Source organism: Emys orbicularis, chromosome 9, assembly GCF_028017835.1.
Source record: "Emys orbicularis isolate rEmyOrb1 chromosome 9, rEmyOrb1.hap1, whole genome shotgun sequence".
In the NCBI taxonomy this organism is placed as follows: domain Eukaryota; kingdom Metazoa; phylum Chordata; order Testudines; family Emydidae; genus Emys; species Emys orbicularis.
The window spans coordinates 69715583-69736945 of NC_088691.1; the positions used below are offsets into that span (position 1 = coordinate 69715583).

At 39.0% G+C, this 21363-nt stretch overlaps 1 protein-coding gene across 1 annotated transcript in view; it reads right to left on the minus strand.

Moving 5' to 3' along the window:
* The window catches only part of CUL3 (cullin 3), a 76873-nt gene that overhangs the window by 20007 nt on the left and 35503 nt on the right, over positions 1–21363 (minus strand). The window contains exons 4-10 of the mRNA XM_065410563.1: positions 20817–20931; positions 17850–18078; positions 14826–14971; positions 8823–8999; positions 6931–7101; positions 5659–5766; positions 167–291 (exon numbers count right to left, since the gene is read on the minus strand). Coding sequence (XP_065266635.1) covers positions 167–291; positions 5659–5766; positions 6931–7101; positions 8823–8999; positions 14826–14971; positions 17850–18078; positions 20817–20931 — 1071 coding nt within the window. The remainder of the gene's footprint in view (positions 1–166; positions 292–5658; positions 5767–6930; positions 7102–8822; positions 9000–14825; positions 14972–17849; positions 18079–20816; positions 20932–21363) is intronic.

The following is a 21363-nucleotide window of genomic DNA, read 5'->3' on the forward strand; positions in this document are numbered from 1 at the left end:
TGAGGTTAAGGTCTCATCTGAAATAAAAAAATCAAGTAGTGAGTAGTTGGTTTTCTAGTTTGCCCCAAAAAGAACAAAGCAGCTCTCTAATATGCCTTTAGTACTCACAAAAGTATATTTACTGTACCCATTGTTTTAAAAATACAAAGCCTGATTTAATACATACCTTCTAAATACTTCAAAAGCATGTCTGGGGGCTGGAGGGATGTTGCACTTCGGTGTGGCTGACTGAGTAGGCCAGTAGCCTGTTGTGAGAACCCGCACTGTGAGATCAACACCACCTAACGAGACCTACAACAACATTGGAAGAAGACATCCACCGCTTTAAAACAGGACAGTGTTCTCCACTTCTCCTATGTTATAATTAGACTTTCCATTTTTTACTTTCCAAAGGCTAAGGAGAAATTGTTGTTGCCATTCTTTCTGAGCTGCACAAATTAAATTCATCTTTGCTGGAGCAGGAGCCAAAAAGCTCACATTGTTCCCATATGGCAATTTAAGACTATACAGAGTATGATCATGTAAAAAATGCTGTGCAACTGCTCCGTATTCATGATAATAAACAGTCATTCTGAAGTTCAGAGCTTTACAAGGTCAGATGCATTACAGGGTAAATGTGTCATATTTTGCCTTCTGCTTTTATTCTGTTTCCAATACGACTGGCTGGATAGGAAAAGAAAGTATATGCTGTGTTGCTAACAATATGAATTGCAAAGTAACAGTTTTTGTATTTGCCCTTTGGCAGAAAAGTATGACTAAGTTTGACATTCAATACTAAGCAACAGGAGTTTTTTCTGCCATTCCCTTTCTGGAATTTTATAGCAGAAATCATCTGCATATGTTTCCCCATTTTTTTATGTAAAGGACTTTCTTCTTGCTCAACCTGAAAAAATTATGTGGCTTTAATGCTTGTTCTCTGAAAGTAGTTATTAACATAGGTATTCACACAGGCTTGGAACACTCTACAGCTGATGTTCTAAGCTATTAAACAGTCTCATCAGCAGGTGGCACACATCTATTTAAAATCAAAGTATAATTGTCAAAAAGTGTCTCAACTAAATTCCATAGTGCCAAACTTATAACTGAGTGTATCGCCAGCTTCCACAGGGAAATGAGGTGGGTTAATGAAGGCTTATGATTAATACCTCCAAAGAACATGCTTATAGGTAAGTAATTTTCTTCTCTAAAGAAAAAGTATAATTATAAACAGATCCAGGTTCTTACAGACTACAAAAACTAATATACAGCATTAGAGTGGATCAGATTAAAGTAAAAAAAGTCACAAATATCATTGGACAAAAAGTAGATGCCTCCCAAGTTAAATAGCGACATAGCAATCTTAATACTTCTCAGGGATGCTATTTTTATATTAGAAGAATAAAATGCACCTAATAAATACATTAGAACTAACATCTAAAGACCTCTTAGGGGGGAAAAAAAGTCAGCTGGGCCATGCAATCCAGAAACAGGTTTTAATAGAGACTGGATTCAAGATAACAATCTAAAACAATATTTTACAAATATACATAAAGAACTGTATTGAGGTTTCTCCAAAGTGAACCAAAGGCCATCCAATGTCACTGACATGCTTCTTATTTCATGAGCCTTAACATGACACTGATGTTCGGAGAAATACAGTCAATCATCCATCTAGAGATGGGGTACGTCTACACTGAGATTAAAAAAACCCACAGCACCAAGTCTCAGAGCCAGGTCGGTTGACAGGCTTGGGGGGGGGCTATGAAATCGCAGCGTGGATGTTCAGGCTTGGGCTGGAGCCCAAATGTCTACCCTGCAATTTTATAGCCCCATACCTTGCGCCCCATGAGCACAAGTCAACTGACCTGGGCCAGCCACAGCTGTGCCATAGGTCTATTATCACAGTGCAGACATACCCTTGAACGTTAACCCAATGCATACAATCAACAAAAAAGTGCATTAAATCGAAGTATTTTTATTTGTTCCAGATAATGCCTAGTTTGTGAACTGTGGAATCAGAATGGGCATGAGGGTATGGAAAATATGTTTACTGAATATAGTGGAACTGCAACATCATATCTGGAAAGAAGAGTATGCTTTCTTACCCACTGAATCTTTGAAACATCTTAGTCATGGACAAGAGCCTGAGCTCACTCAGATTCTCACAGATGCAATGCTAAATATAAAGGGGGCAGATATTCGATTTAGAACAAGTTTTAGGAATGTCAAGTCTCATATGACTCCTCTTATCACCAGCATGTGTGTAGCATGGACTAATAGAGGGACAGAGCCTTTCAAGTGTAGAATTGTGCTGCATGACCTCCAAAACCCAAGATTTCAGGTTCATCAATCTGGAAAATGCCTAAGGTTCTATAATCTTTTGATTTCTCCCACTTTAGCTTCTCAGTGAAAGAAAGTACTGCTGCATGTACAAAGTCGAACATCAGCTGCATCATCCTTCTCAATACCTACTAACTCAGTTTTATATCTATGAGGCTTTTAGCTTCTGAATGGGGAAGAGCTGGCTTGTGACTCTTGTCTAGGAAGGATCATATGCATACAATGCATCACAGTTGTTTCAAAAAAGAATACGTTGGGGCTATTAGTAGAAACTCTAAAACTTCTTGCACCACAATGGTAATATGAAGAAAGACTCCTGATTCCTTTCCCAGTGCCATCTTTTATTACAGAATTGTTCTGCTAGAGCAGTGGTTCTTTGCATATTTGTGAGCTGGTAGTATTTGGAAGCCTGTTAGCATTATTGTCTACTGTATTTCAATTACTGTGAATTTTAAGTTATTTTTTTAAAAAATGTTCAGCGCAAAGCACTTTGGACTGCTACAAACAAAAATAAGGAGCTTGTAATGACAAACCACCTATGAAACAAAATGAACACATTCTATAGGTAGTACACCACAAGGCACATCCTCGTTCAGTATCAGGAATAACAGTCTCCAGAAACTGACCCATGAACTAATGAGCGAAAGTGAATGAAGTAGTTAAGCCTTGCAGTGTGTTTTATGGAAGGATTAATGTAACCTTCAAGTCACCGCTGTCACAGAGAACACAGAAACTGATCACAGTTTTAATGTAAACACCATAAAATGTTTTGTTTACTTGCACTGATGTAACATACAGGCAGAAACTGCATCTCAAAATTATTTTTAAAGAATCAGGAAGGAAACAAATTTTGCTGGTCATACGGTCAACGTCTAAAAAGTGCATCATAGGTGACAATCATAGAATCATAGAATATCAGGGTTGGAAGGGACCTCAGGAGGTCATCTAGTCCAACCCCCCCCTGCTCAAAGCAGGACCAATCCCCAACTAAATCATCCCAACCAGGGCATACTCCTCATATGTCATGTGCTCCAGCCCCCTAATCATTTTTTGTTGCCCTCCGCTGGACTCTTTCCAATTTTTCCACATCCTTCTTGTAGTGTGGGGCCCAAAACTGGGCACAGTACTCCAGATGAGGCCTCACCAATGCCGAACAGAGGGGAATGATCACGTTCCTCAATCTGCTGACAATGCTCCTACTTATACAGCCCAAAATGCTGTTAACCTTCTTGGCAAGAAGGGCACACTGTTGACTCATATCCAGCTTCGCGTCCATTGTAACCCCTAGGTCCTTTACTGCAGAACTGCTGCCTAGCCACTTGGTCCCTAGTCTGTAGCAGTGCATGGGATTCTTCCGTCCTAAGTGCAGGACTCTGCACTTATCCTTGTTGAACCTCATCAGGTTTCTTTTGGCCCAATCCTCCAATTTGTCTAGGTCCCTCTGCATCCTATCCCTACCCTCCAGCGTATCTACCAATCCTCCCAGTTTAGAGCCATCTGCAAACTTGCTGAGCGTGCAATCCATGCCATCCTCCAGATCATTAATGAAGATATTGAACAAAACCGGCCCCAGGACCGACCCTTGGGGCACTCTGCTACATACCGGCTGCCCACTAGACATGGAGCCATTGATCACTACCCATTGAGCCCGATGATCTAGCCAGCTTTCTATCCACCTTATAGTCCATTCATCCAGCCCATACTTCCTTAACTTGCTGGCAAGAATGCTGTGGGAGACCGTATCGAAAGCTTTGCTAAAGTCAAGGAATAACACATCCACTGCTTTCCCCTCATCCACAGAGCCAGTTATCTTGTCATAGAAGGCAATTAGGTTAGTCAGGTATGACTTGCCCTTGGTGAATCCATGCTGGCTGTTCCTGATCATTTTCCTCTCCTCGAAGTGCTTCAGAATTGATTCCTTGAGGACCTGCTCCATGATTTTTCCAATAACATTCTAAGATCTAACTCATATACATTCAGATAAACAGAACTAGGAAGACCACCTGTAACAGTGCCACGTGCGACTCCCAACAGAGTTAGTACTATCAAAATCTCCCCATAAAAATTGGAAACATGTTTGTCAAAGTGCTGCCAAAGAACTAATTCTGTTGGATATGCACCAAAGTAGATGGCTCTCATACAAAACTTTGACTCCCAAGAGGGCAGACACTCAATTCTGTAGCCTTTAAACACTTCAAGGCATTTCATACCAATTAAGATCCAAACACAAAGAAAAACTAGGATGTCTAAAAAGAAACTTTACCAAAATGAGATAAAAAGAAAGACCCCTTGATAAAAAATTTGGAAAAAAAATCCTTGATAAAAAATTAATACAGGACTGACAGACAATACGAAGAGTTGCACAATCATTTCTTTAAAAAGTGACATACAAAGCTACGACTTTAAAGTGGAGCTCATGAGTTCAAATACTAACTGATGATGAAAAATTTACCGTCTATTTGCCTCAACAACAAGTAAGTGTACGCCACCTGCTGGTAAAGCAGTTTAACAGTTCATAAGTTTAGCTATGAAGCTTTTCAAATCTTGTCATGTACTGGTGTATTGACAAGACTGTATGTCCACTGTAATTATTCCTACTTTTACCAAGCACTAAGTCTATGCAAATACACTGTATACATTTTACTTAAATTATTACATTATGTTTTGGCATAAATTAGAGTTTTGCAATTGTGTGACTCATTTATAGAGGACAGTCCATACAACTATTTAGAACAGCGGTGGGCAAACTGCAGCCCATCAGGGTAATCTGCTGGTGGGCCACGAGACAGTTTGTTTACATTGACCATCCGCAGACACATCCACCTGCAGCTCCCAGTGGCTGCGGTTCGCCATTCCTGGCCAATCGGAGCTGTGGGAAGCAGTGGCCAGCACATCCTTGCAGCCCGCGCCGTTTCCCGCAGCTCCCATTGGCCGGGAACGGTGAACTGCGGCCACAGCTGCAGGCGGCCGTGCCTACGGACGGTCAGTGGAAACAAACTGTCTCGCGGCCTGCCAGGGGATTACCCTGACGGGCCGCATGTGGGCCGCAGGCTTCCCACCACTGACTTAGAAGAACACTGACGCAGTAAAAGACTCAACAGAACTTAAAGAATAGTAATTTAACTCAATAAAGTAATAAATCAGGCTTCAAACAAATCTCAAGATCAAAATATTTTCAGAGTGAGTAAGAAAAAATTGCAAGGTCAAAAATTTAAGTTAAAAAGTTCTTATTTTGTTGAGAGAAGTGAGGGAATGAAGAGTTATGCAGAATCTCTCTAATGCAGGTTTGTGTTTATATGTAAAAATAGAAGCACAAGAAAAGATCTGAATGATTCTTACCCCTGTAGCCTGTAGATGTTGCCTGAATTCATCCATTGTTGTGTTTGAGATGCTCATATCCCTGAACATTCCTTCCAGTTTAGATGTGAATTGACATCCACATTCAGTCTACCAAAAAAAAATTATTTGCTGTATTATAATTATAAAATGGATCTGCAAACACTTAAATCCTGAAACGTTGGAGTTAGTCACTGAATGTCCCAGACAAACATGGAGAGGACATTCTCTATACTTTTCTTTAGCTTGGTTCCACCCTTAGCCCATTTTCAGGTCTTGCAAGAGCAGTTCTCTTTTGCATGTGAGGACTGAAGCCTACCCAAATAAATAAGGTAAAATCTGTTATCTCTCATCTCTCCTTACACTACTGCACTTTTTCTAAATACTTCTTTTGAGCATCCATATCTCTTATCGTACAGGTCAGTTCTGCAAAACTATCATGAAAATTCACCAGCACAGGGATAAACATTCACCTGTCATTTACCATGACACCAATTAACAAAATCATAATAGTTTATTCATCCATCCAAAAAGTTCATTTGCGCTAGACAAGTAGAGTTTTTTTTAAGTATGCTATAGGTTATGAAGTGAGATTATTGAAAATTGTAGAAACCACATGGTACTGAGTGTGAGGGAAGTGAAGGAAACTATAAGGTAAGTTTGTTTTCAGATATTAGTATGGTATCACTATTACAATGCATATGGGTGAAAGGAGGATTCATACAGAAGAAATAATACTTGGTACTTACCAAAGAACCTTTCACCAAAGGACCTCAAAGTGCTTTAGGTGGTTAAGTATTATTGGCATTTAAAAGATGAGGATATTTTGATACAGAAATGGTAAGCATCTTTTGCAAAGTTACACAGTATGTCAGTGGAAAAGTTCGGAATAAGATCAAGGTGAAACTCCTGGTCTCAAACCACTAGATCACACTGCCTCACTGGAGTCACTTTCTTGCTGGAAGATATTTCTTAGAGCCACCCTCCTGCCCCCAAAATTTCAATATTCTAAAATGCCCTCCTACCCAACGTGGGACATTCAACCCTAATTTTGTAGTAGTATTTCTTTTTTCTGACAGATAACCTTTAATAATAGAAATAAAGCGGATTAGTGTTTTCTGTATTTATTAAAAACTTTAATTTGATATTTAAATGAGTATATTGTAATCAGTTTTATGCCAATTAAATATTTATAAAAGAAAAAGAAATAAAGGAATAAAACTCAATTTAAGAACAGTTTGAAGGAGCTAAGCTGTGTGCAGGTAGCCATCTTACCTTTAATTTAGATATCATATTTTTCTCAGAGTCATCTGAAACACTCTTGTTTGTAAGAAGTCTTCTTGCCAAGTGCTGTTTATAGTAACGTTCAAAAACATCTTTCTCTTGCATAAACCTAAACAGAACCATTGCCTTATCCAATATAGTCTCTACTTCTTGCTCTGTTAGCTGTAAAATAAAGAAACAATTAATTTGCTATTTTTAGTCTCCGAGTACATATTTCTTATACAACCAAAAGTAATGGAAAAGTAATCTACAGCCAGCACACACAACCAACCAATACGGTGAAACAATCCAGTTACATACCCAGGACAAAGTTAGGCCTGCTCTACACTAGGTCGGTTTAACTACGTCAGTCAGCGATATAAAAAATGCACACCCCCTGAGCCGACCTAAGATCCTGTGTTGACAGCACTAGATTGATGGAAGAATTCTTCCACCTCTCAGGGAGGTGGATTAACTATACCAAAGGGACAACCCCACCCATACGTAGTGTCTATACTTAAAACTTTAGTGTGGACAAGCCCTTAGATCAGTTTGTACCAATGACAAAGTATGGAAGTTCTAATGCTAAAATGTCTCATTTAATTGGATTTAGCTGCTGCATCCTTAAGGGTTTCCTCACCACCACTATGGCAAATTAAAGACTCTCTTTTTATGATTCATACCATCAACACAATTTGCTTCCCTTAATTAGTATCCCATTCTGCCAGTGGGAAGTATGACTGCAGATTGGCAGAAGTGGGACCACTGTGGTAGCAAAATGGCCAAAGGGCAGGGCAGTCATATCATGGAAAGAAGAAAACCCAGTAGTATGAAAATGGAGAAAAGACGATGAGGAGGGGGAAAACTATGATGCTACAATAGGAAAAACTAGTATTTTACTTAAATATCTACAAAAACTCTAAACAAAGTAAATAGAAGTGCTTCTGAAATAACATGTCATTTTAAATTAAGACTGAAAGCCCATTCACAACTCATTTTACTGAGTTTGACTGTTGCACAGAAAGTGGGTTAAAAGACAGTTTCAGACTGCAACATGAATTTTCAGATTTCATAGGATTAAATAATTTATAGAGTTTATAAGTTAATTTCTGAAACACTAGCAAAAATATAAGCTATAAGGATCTCAGAGATTTTCTTGCAATCTGAACACGGTAAAGGAAACAATTACAAAATAAAAAGCAAGCAATTCTGACCAAGTCCATCAGCAACACTCAAGATATGCAGCTCTAATTAAAAATTTGCTGAAACAAAATTTTTTAAAAAAAGGTTTGGAAATGAACACACTGGTCAGTGCTTCTTTCCATTCTGATTGATCTTTCAAACTATCATGCTTTATTTTCTTTCAAATCAGAAAGAGTCAATAAAACAGAAAAGCTGACCAGTGTCTTTTTGAGTCAGAAAATCTCTTAGCTGGTTATACATTTTTATTGTGTAATATTTTATATTCAAGTAATACTGATCACAGTCCAGCAAAAATCAAAAACTTACTCTTAAAAGTTTAGTTCTTTTGACTAGACTTCCTCCACTAACCATCTCTGGCCCCACACTTTCATGCCTAAGTGCAACACTTTAAAATTTGGTTCACAATGCAATTTAAGACAAAAAAATAAAAACTGAGCAATTGTTTACCATGCTTGAGTCTAATTTTTTTCCCTATGTATGTTAACTGTTTAGCTTATATGGCTTTTGTGACAGGCAACTTGTTTACTTACATGTCTAAAGCATTACGCACACAAATGCACTATATAATAGTGCATTTTAAAAAGTATTACATACACATTCACATAACGCTTTATAAAAGTATACAAAGACAACTAGTTTAGTTTAACCTGCTACTGTTTTCCATAGATTCAGTATAGTCTCGTAATTGAACTTGTACTTACTCCCTTGACTCCTTTTTTCAGCTTATCATCAATAAATAATGAGAGGTACTCTGGAGACCTAGAGTTGAGGTTGAGGAAATACTCAAAGTCACCCGCAATAGTTTGTTTGAAGAGCCGGTCATTATTGAAAGATTCTTGAAGAAACCGATCAAACCTACTCTTCAAATCCAGTAAACCCTTAAGAAAAATAGAGCATAACATTTTATTTTTACAGATATAATACTGCTAGTAAGAAAATTACACTCCAGTATTGCATTTCAGGAGACCATAGTTAAACAGAGATTCTGCTAATTTAGAATTTATCTACATATTTCACAGTATTATTCAGAATCTTTACTTCAATGTAAAATTATGTTTCTAGTTGCTGTAATTCAAATTTATGGTCAGACTAAACTGAAACCCTGGCAAATAAATGGACTAAAACAGCTGCATTAATGGTGGTGCAATTATCATAATAGGCTGTTTAATAAAGAAATATTACCACATGCTTTAATCTGTCTCTCTTTAAAATTGAACTGCTTGTTTTATTTTATTATTTTAGGGGAATGTGCCTTTTCAATACTACTGGTTGTGGTTCATTCTTTGAAGTGGAGCACTTTAGAACAGTAACATAGGCAGGAAAGGGTGTTATAAAGTGTCAAGCACCAAGCCCTGGTCTACACTACGAGATTAGGTTGAATTTAGCAGCGTTAGATCGATTTAACCCTGCACCCGTCTACACAACGAAGCCATTTTTGTTGACTTAAAGGGCTCTTAAAATAGATTTCTGTACTCCTCCCCGACGAGGGGATTAGCACGGAAATCGACCCTGCTGGGTCAAATTTGGGGTAGTGTGGACGCAATTCGATGGAATTGGCCTCCGGGAGCTATCCCAGAGTGCTCCATTGTGACCGCTCAGGACAGCACTCTCCACTCAGATGCACTAGCCAGGTAGACAGGAAAAGCCCCGCAAACTTTTGAGCACAGGTGACCATGCAGCACTCATCAGCACAGGTGACCACGGAGTCCCAGAATTGCAAAAGAGCTCCAGCATGGACCGAACGGGAGGTACTGCATCTGATCGCTGTATGGGGAGACGAATCCATGCTATCCGAACTCCGTTCCAAAAGATGAAATGCCGGAATATTTGAAAAAATCTCCAAGGGCATGAAGGACAGAGGTTATAACAGGGACCCGCAGCAGTGCCGCGTGAAGCCTACCAAAGAACCAGAGAGGCAAACGGCCACTCTGGGTCAGAGCCCCAGACATGCCGCTTCTATGATGAGCTGCATGCCATTCTAGGGGGTGCCCCTACAACTATCCCACCCCTGTGCTTCCCTTCTCCCCCACCCCTCCCGGGCTACCTTGGCAGTTATCCCCCCATTTGTGTGATGAATTAATAAAGAATGCATGAATTTGAAACAACGACTTTATTGCCTCTGCCAGCAGTGATCAAAGGGGGGAGGGGAGGACGGTTGGCTTACAGGGAAGTAAAGTGAACCAAGGGGGCGGGTTTTCATCAAGGAGAAACAAACAGAACTTTCACACCGTAGCCTGGCCAGTCATGAAACTGGTTTTCAAAACTTCTCTGATGCACAGTGTGCCCTGCTGTGCTCTTCTAACCGCCCTGGTGTCTGGCTGCGCGTAATCAGCAGCCAGGCAATTAGCCTCAACCTCCCACCCCGTCATCAACGTCTCCCCCTTACTCTCACAGATATTGTGGAGCACACAGCAAGCAGTAATAACAATGGTAATATTCGTTTCGCTGAGGTCTAACCGAGTCAGTAAACTGCACCAGCGAGCTTTTAAACGTCCAAAGGCACATTCTACCACCATTATGCACTTGCTCAGCCTATAGCTGAACTGCTCCTTACTACTGTCCAGGCTTCATGAGCCATGGGAGCAAGGGGTAGGCTGGGTAGGTGTGACCGCGCGCTGCTGCCAACTGGGAGAGCAGCCTGAGGCAGAAGCCTTCAGCTGGCATCATATTCCAGGCAGGACTGAATCTCCATTAGACGAAATTTAAAGAAGAGAATGACCTGGAGTCATTCCCATTTTTGTCCAGGCAGCCCCGACTGACCTCACGGAGGCCAGCCAGGGGCACCTATGTCTGCCCAGGCGCCCCCGACCAACCTAACCGAGGTCGGTCAGGAGCACCCACGGGACGACGACGACAGCTAGCAGTCGTATTGTACCATTTGCCGTCCACAAGGCAAGGCAAGGGGATGCTGCTGTGTAGCACTGCACTACCACGTCTGCCAGCAGCACCCAGGAGACATACGGTGACAATGAGCTGAGCGGGCTCCATGCTTGCCGTGATATGTTGTCTGCAGGGGTAACCCAGGAAAAAAGGCAATTTTTTGCCGTTGCTTTCACGGAGGGAGGCCTGACGACACGTACCCAGAACCACCCGCGACAATGTTTTTGCCCCATCAGGCATTGGGAGCTCAACCCAGAATTCCAATGGGCGGCGGAGACTGCGGGAACTGTGGATAGCTACCACAGTTTAATGCTCTGAAAGTCGAAGCTAGCCTCGGTACTGTGGACGCACACCACCGACTTAATGCGCTTAGTGGGGGCACACACAATCGACTTATCAAATCCATTTCTAAAAAATTGACTTCTATTAAATCGACCTAATTTCGTAGTGTAGACATACCCCAAGTACTTTTATCCTCAAAATTACAAAGAAAGTATATAATCTACAGAAAAAAATGGTAAGACAAATCTTAATTGTTTCTCTTAATGCCAACCATGGATGTGACACCCATTATTTTAGTCACATGATGTTGTTCCCATGCCATAGGAGACACTACAATCAAAGACAAACAAGCTACTCACTATTAATTACGAATACGTATTAATAAAGGAAAAGACGGGAAAACAAAAACAAAACTAGCAACTTCAGCTACAATCTCTTCTGTAACCTACCTTTGCCCATTATAAACTAATTCCTATGAAACTGAAGGAAGTATTTAATTAAGTTACTTAAAAGAAGCCAGTCAAGAGTTAAATGAAATAGCATGTTTCTTATAAATCCATCCATTTAAATTAAAGAGTGGTCTTGAGACAGGCAAGTTAATGACTATAAGAGTCTTGAATTCAAAGTAAATCATGCTATTTTCTGTCTATCCAGGTTCGCTTATGTGTCCTTTCCAGGAATACACAACAACTGGTGTTAAGAGGAGAATTTTAAAGTCTTTCAGCTTTTTTAAAATAGATGTTTTGTTTTGCTTTTTAACATAGAATGATTCTTAGAGTTTTAAAACTCATCTGGTCATCAAAGAAGGTGTTTTCTTCTTAATCCTTTGAGAAGTGGTTCATGTCTTTGAGTCTGGTAAAGAAGTTGCTTAAGCATTGCCACATAACTAATTAATTCCACAATTAATATCAATATTTTATACTCAAATGGCTTCTTTTAATTAGTAACCAGTAATAAGGTCATTTGATTCCATGTTGATAGATAAAACATTACTATGAATATAGCGATGAATACTATTAATATAGGAAATTACACTAAATGTTTGCATTTAGATACAGTACAAGACATTTGCAAATGACCATCCTCCCCGTACACAAACAAATTTAAGAGTTTAAGGAACAAAACAGTTTTCACCTTAAGAGAAAGCATGGGTTAAGAAATTAATCAATAGTGCCCCAACTACAGGTTTTCCTTAAAAAATAAATGAGTACTTATAGAAGAAAAGAAATAAATTTTAATAAGAACATTTCCAGAATTCTTTGTGTGAGTTTAAAACTAAGGTTTTTTTCCTCTATGAAGAAAGGAGAGAGAGAGGAAAGGCTGACAATAGGCTCCTGGCTCAGATTGTGTGACCTTGATAAGCCAGGTGCTACACATCACTTTCCTTTAGCTCTCAGGGGGAAAAAAGTATTTCATCCCTTAACAAGGAGGATGTGTCCTGCTTTTTGAGAAGACACCCATTGGATGGTTGTTGCATTCTACAGTAGCTTCACCTGTAATGCACAATTAAAAACTACCTCCAAAAACTCTACACAAGATAAAAATTACTATTACTAATATTCAGGTCCTTCTTTCAAACATCCCATAAAACAGGAGAGTATTAAAGTAAAACAGATGTTACAAAGCTGCATTTCAGAGCCTCTGCAATTGCCTCCCTCTTCCCCCACACTCAACAGGGCATGCAACACTGCCTGGAAGAGGTATTTTGGGTGGAGGTGTAAGTGAGAGTGCATGCATGGCAAGAGTGAGGGGCTGCCCATATGCCCATTCAGATCTGCCACCTTCCACTGGCTAGGAGATATTTACAATTACTTCCCAAAACCTCTTCTTCCCACTTGCCTATCCTCACACCCTTCCCCTAGTCTCAGCTGAATTTTTAGGATGTTGCTTTAGGAGTTGTGTTTTGAGGATACTGCGGTCAGACCGATCACATGTTTTGGGACCAGGAAGGAATTTTCCCCACAGGACCAAACTGGCAGAGGTCTGGGGTTTTTTTTTTACCTTCCTCACATCATCATAGGGTATGTCTATGCTGCAATGGGGAGGTGTGAATGCAACACGTGTAGACATAATTGAGCTAGCTTCCATCTAACTAGATCAAAGCTAACTGGAATAATAATAGCAGTTAAGCCATGGCACAATTATGAACTGACAGGTCAACCACACACCTCATTTGGAACCAGAAGTACGCAACTGGGCAGCGAGACCAAAAAAAAAAAAAAAAGGCTATTATAGTACAATACTGTGTTCAATGTAAACTACTAAAAAAAAATAAAGGGAAAGTTTAAAAAAAGATTTGACAAGGTAAGGAAACTGCTCGTTTCATTTAAATTAAGATGGTTAAAAGCAGCATTTTTCTTCTGCACAGTAAAGTTTCAAAGTTGTATTAAGTCAATGTTCAGTTGTAAACTTTTGAAAAAACACCACCATAATGTTTTGTCCAGAGTTATGAACATTTCAGAGTTATGGATCACCTCCATTCCTGAGGTGTTCGTAACTCTGAGGTTTAATACTCACGCAGCTGCTGCCCTAGCATACAGCCAGGGTCCTGGGTGGGTGGGGCTGGCCTGTGCAGTTGCCCCTGCTGCCATAGCTTCACTGCTATTGTTACTCAAGCCAGCTTTGATCTAGTTTAGGTAAGCCTACACATGCTGCAATCACACTCCCAATTGCAATGTAGTCATACCAACAGTGACACAGTTGAGTTGTAAGATATAGAACGTGAATGTTTAATATTAGGAAAGGTAAGACTGTTTAGGTTGTTGCAATTTATGGCTGGTGTCCAGCAAGACTGCCAGCTCCTGAGATAAAGGAGACCTGAGATTTAGCTGATGGACTCTGCATCTATATGAGAAAGGGAGATCTGAAGTCTGTGTACTATGGTCACCCCCTTGGCCACCCGTTCCCCATTCATGTAGGGGAAGGCAAAGAGGATTCAGGCACAAGTCCTAGGAGTAGGCCTACAAGCGGTCTACCCCCAGGTTTTATGGTGGGAGCTTTGTAACTCTACACTCCTAGTATGGGGGAGCAGGGCGTGGGTGCATACACTCCCTCTCCTCAGTGTTAAAATTAATAAAGTTGTGGCCTAAAAAAAGTGTACATGCATCTATGTGGTGTGTTCATTCACCTACAACTCCTAATCATTACACCCGGAGCTGCTAAGTACAGATTTCTGGTCAAGAGGAAGTATTCTCCTAGAAAGTTTTAGTGCCGGTCACTTATTGGGAGAAAAGCAGAGATTTCCTAGGAATTTCTTTAATTAGCCTGAATATATTTCATTTGATAAAATAAGCAAATAAAAACAAACATAAAAGCTATTATTCTCCAAGCACCATGTGTATGAAAGTAATTGAAAATATTTCCCAAAGTTCACCATAGACAGGTTAGTAATAACCTAAAATTATAAGGTATCGTTTTATTACTAACCATTTTTGCATCAGTTTGGAGGTTTAACCCCCAAATAAGGCATTGCTTAAACATCTTTGCTACCCCGTAAGACCAATAAAAAAATTGAAAAGACGACAATGAGAAGTTTTATCTACCTGAATATAGTCAACTGGGTTCTTTCCTTCTCCCTCTTCAGATACTAGAGCTTTACCTTGCTCCCTCAGGTACGAACTCATACACTCACACATTGTCTTCAGGCCATTTGGCACACGGCTAAATAACTTGTACATGCAAGCAAGGTCTGAAAACAAAAACAGTGAAATATTGTGCACTACAGCCAACATGTACCATATCTGCATGCACCTCATTCATTAGACAAGCAAAATAGGTATGAAGAGGACAAGTCTCAGAAGATTCACATAGAACAGCCTCTCCAATAAAAAAAAAAAAAAAAATCTGCTAACAGAATAAAACAATACAGCATCACAATTCTCTAGACGATGAGACATTTATTAGTGGGGATGTGCTGTAAATTTTGTTCAACAATGTAGTCTTCAAATTCACCATCCCAAAGATCAAACACCTTATTTAAGGATATGAGAGAATATTTAAAAAATTAAAATAGAAAGGGGCTAATTAAACGACTTTCTAGTTTTCACTTAAAATTCCTAAAATTTATTAAATTCCCAAAGCAAATATGAGTTATTTTTAGCTAAAACAGACCCAAATTCATCATTTGACATTTGTTTGTCAATAACGTAAAAATCTTAAACTTCTTATTTGCAGTAACAATTTTCAGCTCTTGCCTCGATTCCTGTCTTGAGCCCCTTTATCCCTGCCCTTCTTTGGTCCAGTGATTTGTGTGTAGAACTGGAACTGTGTGTGTGTGTGTGGGGGGGGGGGGTGTTAAGTTATATAATACTTCACACACACACACACACACACACTTTCCTCTAGAACCATCATCATCCTTTGTCAGAGGTCTTGTCTACTACTTGCCTCTAACCCATGCCTATCCCATTGAATTTGTGCTTGTTCTGCCACCACCAGAACAGGCATTCCCTATTTTGTTCCTATCTACCCCACTTACCTTTAATGGCTCTCCCACTTTTAGCATCTTCTGCATTCAAGCATGCTCTTATCTTGAAAAAGATCTTCACTTATCCCACTTGCCTTTCTCACTCTCTTTCTATTACACTCACTTCCATCTGTTTTTCCTCCTCATCTTAGCCTCAAAAATCTTAGTATTTGCCATCTACTTGCACTTCTTTGACTTCCTATTCTCTAGCTCTGGAACTCCTCCTATTAAATTAATAGGGATTCTCTGTCCCTTTCTTCTTTGCCTGCTGCCTTTGATGCTGCTGATTAATCTTCCATCTTTAGCTTTCTGTTGGCTCTCCTCTTACAAACCAACTGCTCTTTCAATATCTCCTTATCTTCCTTTCTCCTCCTCTCTGTTGGTGTCATGTTTTTGGTATCTGTTCCAGATTCCTCCCTCCACACACTCTTGACATCATGTTCCCCTAAGTTCAGTCCCCATTATTATGTAGACGATTTTCTAACATAATACTTCATCCACAAATATTTACCTTCTATCCAGTCTTACTTTGAGCTGTCTCTCATATAGTTTTGAATCTCTAGTTATCTCAGACTAGTTGTGCCTCCAAAGCTGAAGATAACTTTCCATACAATCCTTCACTGACCATTCAACTACTCGTCTCACCAGCTGGAAACCTCAGAGTCACTTTACTTTATACACCCATATGCAGTTAAGCATAGTCCTGTCACCTCCTCTTTAAATAAGTCTTTCCACACAGCTAATACCTTTGTCCACTCACACCTTGGCTCTCTGTCACTGACTAGTGTTACCTTCCATCTGACTTCCTCGTGTTTCTAAAGTTGCTTTGGGAACAAGGGACCATTTGCATAAGAGACAGCCCAGTTACCTTCCTGTTCCTGCTGTTGTGATATGAACACTGTTGTACAATTTATTGCACAGAAATAGTGATACATTCCTTAGCACATCTATGCCATTTTTCCTCTGAAAAGCCCTACAGTAGTGTAAACTCAAAACCCCATTGAGTTATAAAATGAGATATTTTTAAACTGATGAGGAAATCAATACAGAGTTTGTGTGACTAATATTATTCCTTAATATGAGCCTCTGCATTTGACTGACTTTCTTGATTTCCTCCTTTTTTCATTTTCCCTTCACTCCCCTTATTCTTACAAGTTTCTCTACTTTAAAATGGTGCTTTAGCCACATGACTGAAGTTCTGTTTCCATTGTGAGTGGTCTGTGAGTATGTTACTTTTACTCTCTTTCCTTTTAAGTTACAATTCTGAAGTCATAAGAGTTTTAGTTACCTCACACCCTTTTGAAATGTATCAATTCCTGGATGTACTACTACTTTGAAAATTGAGGATGAGTGAATATGTACTGAATACTATTAGAGCCACTACACCCACCTCTTTGCTGTCCTGAAGGCTCAAGGCCTCTCTTGCTGCAGGAAATTATAACCAATCACTCCATGTCTCATGTTCACCTCTTAAATTGCTATCTTGAGGAGAGGAAAAATTGTGTGCTTTTTTTTATTATTATTAACAGAACTGAGACAATTCTTCTCTGCAATGCAGTTTTTAGTCTCTTCCCTCAATGCATTCATCATGCAAGTCTACTGTTAAGTGAATGGCTTACACTCCAGCGCTTCTCAAACTGTGGTCTGCTGGCCAAAATTAATCTATGGAACATTTCTGACACTCCACAGAAAGATGCATTTTGAGAACAATGCATTGGAAGAGTGGCAGGTTGGCATTACAGTGGTTCACAGAAGGTAGGAGACATATGACAGTATAATACATTCATTCTTTTGCCAAAGACTCTTTTATATTTCACTGAGAAGCAGAATGTTCGACATTAAGCAGAAATATGCGACATGTATGGTACAGTCCCTGCCCTGAGGTGACTGTGACCTAATTTACATAAGATGCATTTAAAGTTGTAGCAACTTTCCCAGATACGTTTAACACAGAACTGGTGGGGGTTTTAGGCTTCCACAGGAACGTCAATATTAAGGTGTAAAGAGAACCCATATTGAGACTTAAAAGCAAGGTTACAAGTGTCACAAGAATCACAGCAGCATTCCAGGCATTTTTGCTTCCAGTGCGATCTAGTCTTACCTTCTGTCTTTCCATTTTTCAGCATATGAACAAGCCCAGAGTTCTCCATTTCCACTATAGTCTTCATGTGTTTGGATATAAGCTCCCTTTCAACAACTTTCACAATTGGCTCTTCTGTTGATTTATCAAGGCAGTGCATCACCCGTTCTATTTCTTCATTAATTCTAGCTTCTACTTTCTTTATATATACTGAAGCACTATTTTCAGCTAAAAATTTCTGACTTTCCATCTGTGATAAAAAACAAAAACAAATTAATACTTGAGATACTTTTAAAATGGGAGAGTACTATGAAATTTATTTTGTATTAATCACATCATTTATAAATAGGCCCATATCAAATAGAAAAATGACAAAAATGTGAAATCAATATAGCTATGATCCTACAAAGATTTATGAATGTACTTAACTCAAAGTATGTGAGCTCAAAGGGCCTACTCACATACCCAGGGTTAAGCTCACGCCTCTGTGAGCACAATAAGAACACCGGTTTCTCTTGGCATGGCAAATCCCATGTCCAGTTTCCAATAGTAGCCATGGTCATATGATCCAGAGAAAGGCATAAAACCCCCAACACAGTGTACCTAGCTGTACAGTACAATACTATGGGGGAAAAGAGGAAAGATGGAAATTTCTCTTTAATGCCCGCTGGCGATAAATTTGAAATGTGAGGATTCACAGCCTTTATTATTCCAGCTAATTTCATTGAAGGGTATATGATTTCATATCAAATTGTTTTTAATCCCTATTGGTCAATATTATACTTTTGTTTCTCTTATTATACAGTCCAACATCTTTAAATCACTACAAATGCACATGTAACAAACATCTCCAATCAGTTGTGCAGTTACTCTGAGGTATTTAGAACTCATACGGAAAACAAGAATTGGAATCAAATTGTTCCACTGGATTATTTCAATTTAGTCTTCCAATGTACTTTATCTTGAACCTATGGTAAATTTTGTCTGCCATTATGATGCTGAAATTGCTTCGTTTTATTAATATAGGTCTTTCTTGGAGTTCAATTTTTTTTGGAATTGACTAACCTAAATTGCTGTCAGCAAATTTTGCTATCTGGTTTTCTCACTTCCAGACAGTTAATACAGTGGTTCTTAACACGCGGCCTAATCAGCGCACAGCTGCAGCCCATGTGACATCCTCAGGGTCATATAGGTAGTTTATATAGTGTGTGGATGCAACCACACACATATAACACACACAGACCTGCATATTTACCACAATGGTAAATAGGTTGAGAACCACTGACTTAAGCACTCCTTAGTCAACTCAGACACACTGAGAATTAGCTATTTATTCCTTCCCCCCCTTTCTGTTTCAACAAGATTTTAAAATCAAGACATAAAGAAATTTCTCAGCTGTGAAAGGGAAAGTTAATAGCCTCTAGTAAGGAATTTTACCAGAATCCTTTTGAAAGAAAGTTCTTCACTTTTTTTAATCTATTATTTTGTCAAATTTTTCAAATAAAAAATTCTTACAAGTTAGAGATGGAAAGTTTCTCTCTTTTGAAAACTGTCCATCTCTAACTTTTTCTTCCTTCCTCTCTCTTTTTCGTTTTAAAAAAAGAGTTAAGATAGATAAGTTAAAAATTATCAGTGCAGGATTTCTCTTTAACAAATTACCTAATATTTAACTAAGACTGTCCAGTCTACTTTCCAGAATTATTTTTGGCAATTATTTTTTTTAAAAAGTCAGCTCACGTAGACCATGCTGTAGTTCACAAATGAAGTAACATTTTTGATTCTGACATTTGTTAGCAACTCATCTTAGTTCCCTCAGATTAGGGAAACTCAGGTATAGGAATTTTTCTGGACTATTTTGGACACCTAAATACTAATCACACACAGGTACATACTGCTGTGTAACTTTTTAAAAAAATCATACTGCACATGTTGCTGATTTCAAGTAATTTTGCAGGATACAGGAACTCATCCCCATGAACATGAGGGCAGGACTGAATTTCAACCATTTTTAACAAGTGGCATTTTTCCCCCAACTCAATTTTTAGCTATGAAATTTGTTAAAAACTTTCTTAATCCACTATTCAGGGCCACCCTCAAAAGGCTATTTAGGAAGATTTCATTATTCTTCTTTCCTTTTATGCCAGGGGTAGGCAACCTATGGCACACGTGCCAAAGGCGGCACGCGAGCTGATTTTCAGTGGCACTCACACTGCCTGGGTCCTGGCCACCGGTCCGGGGGGCTCTGCATTTTAATTTAATTTTAAATGAAGCTTCTTAAACATTTTAAAAACCTTATTTACTTTACATACACCAATAGTTTAGTTATATATTATAGACTTGTAGAAAGAGACCTTCTAAAAACGTTAAAATGTATGACTGGCATGCAGGAAACTTAAATTAGAGTGAATAAATGAAGACACGGCACACCACTTCTGAAAGGTTGCAGACCCCTGTTTTATGCAATTAGAGCCCGTAAAATTAAAAATTCTGCAATACGCTTAATCACGCTCATAAGGCAGTTTCCCAAATAATTTCACTTTTGTACTGACATTATAAAGGACCCTGATTTAAGATTAATTGGAAATGTTTGTTATATAGTCGCATACAAAAACACAAACACCCTCCCTATTTATCAAGTTACGATTACTGAATGCTGAGCTTTGATTCTTACCAATTGTCCTACTATTCAGGAAATTATAAATAAGGATACGATTTGGTCACAGATTCCATGACTTTAACAGATCTCCGTGAATTCTTCGGCTTCAGCTTCAGTACCGGGCAGTGAAGCTCCAGCTGTCAGCCCCAGGTGGCAGGGTTCTGGCTTCGGCCTTGCTGTGACCATACATTGATTTTTATACATTTTCCCCCATGACTGTTGCGTGAATTTTGTTTAACTTTACCATGACAAAATGTATCCATAATTATAAATGTACTAGCTCTATTCCATATATAGTTAAAATACAAATTTAAGTGGCAACATTGCTGTACCTGAAAGAATTCTGCAGACATCTCCAAAAATGGAGCCTCAAAGTCTTCTTCATAGACTGATCTTCCTTCAAGACCTAGGATCATTAACATCTGGCAAGCATTTCTTATTGCGCCTCTGCCAAAAGATGTTAACAATTTAGAAATTCATACATGCTTTTAAGATAGAGCAAAAAGAAGAATATAAGTTAATAAAACGGTACAGAACATTGCTAAGATAGGTTTCTCTCATTCATTTCCCAAACCACTAATGGGGCGGGGGGGGGGGGGGGGAGTGAATCAAGTCCACTATAAGCAATTTTAAAATGTAACAGTCTTACATTTTCTATTTCATTAAATTATTTTAAAAAAAATCTTTCAAAGGAACTAGTCTGACAAGAGCAGTAAACAATTTTGAAATCCATTTCAGTTTATATTGACAGTAAATTCCACAGTACAATGGACAACCAAAAGTATTTTTGCTTTAAATGAAGCTAAGTTGAAAGCTACCAACGTGGAGCGAACCGATCAATTTATTTCACCCAGAACAGTCCCATAATTAAAGGCGTAG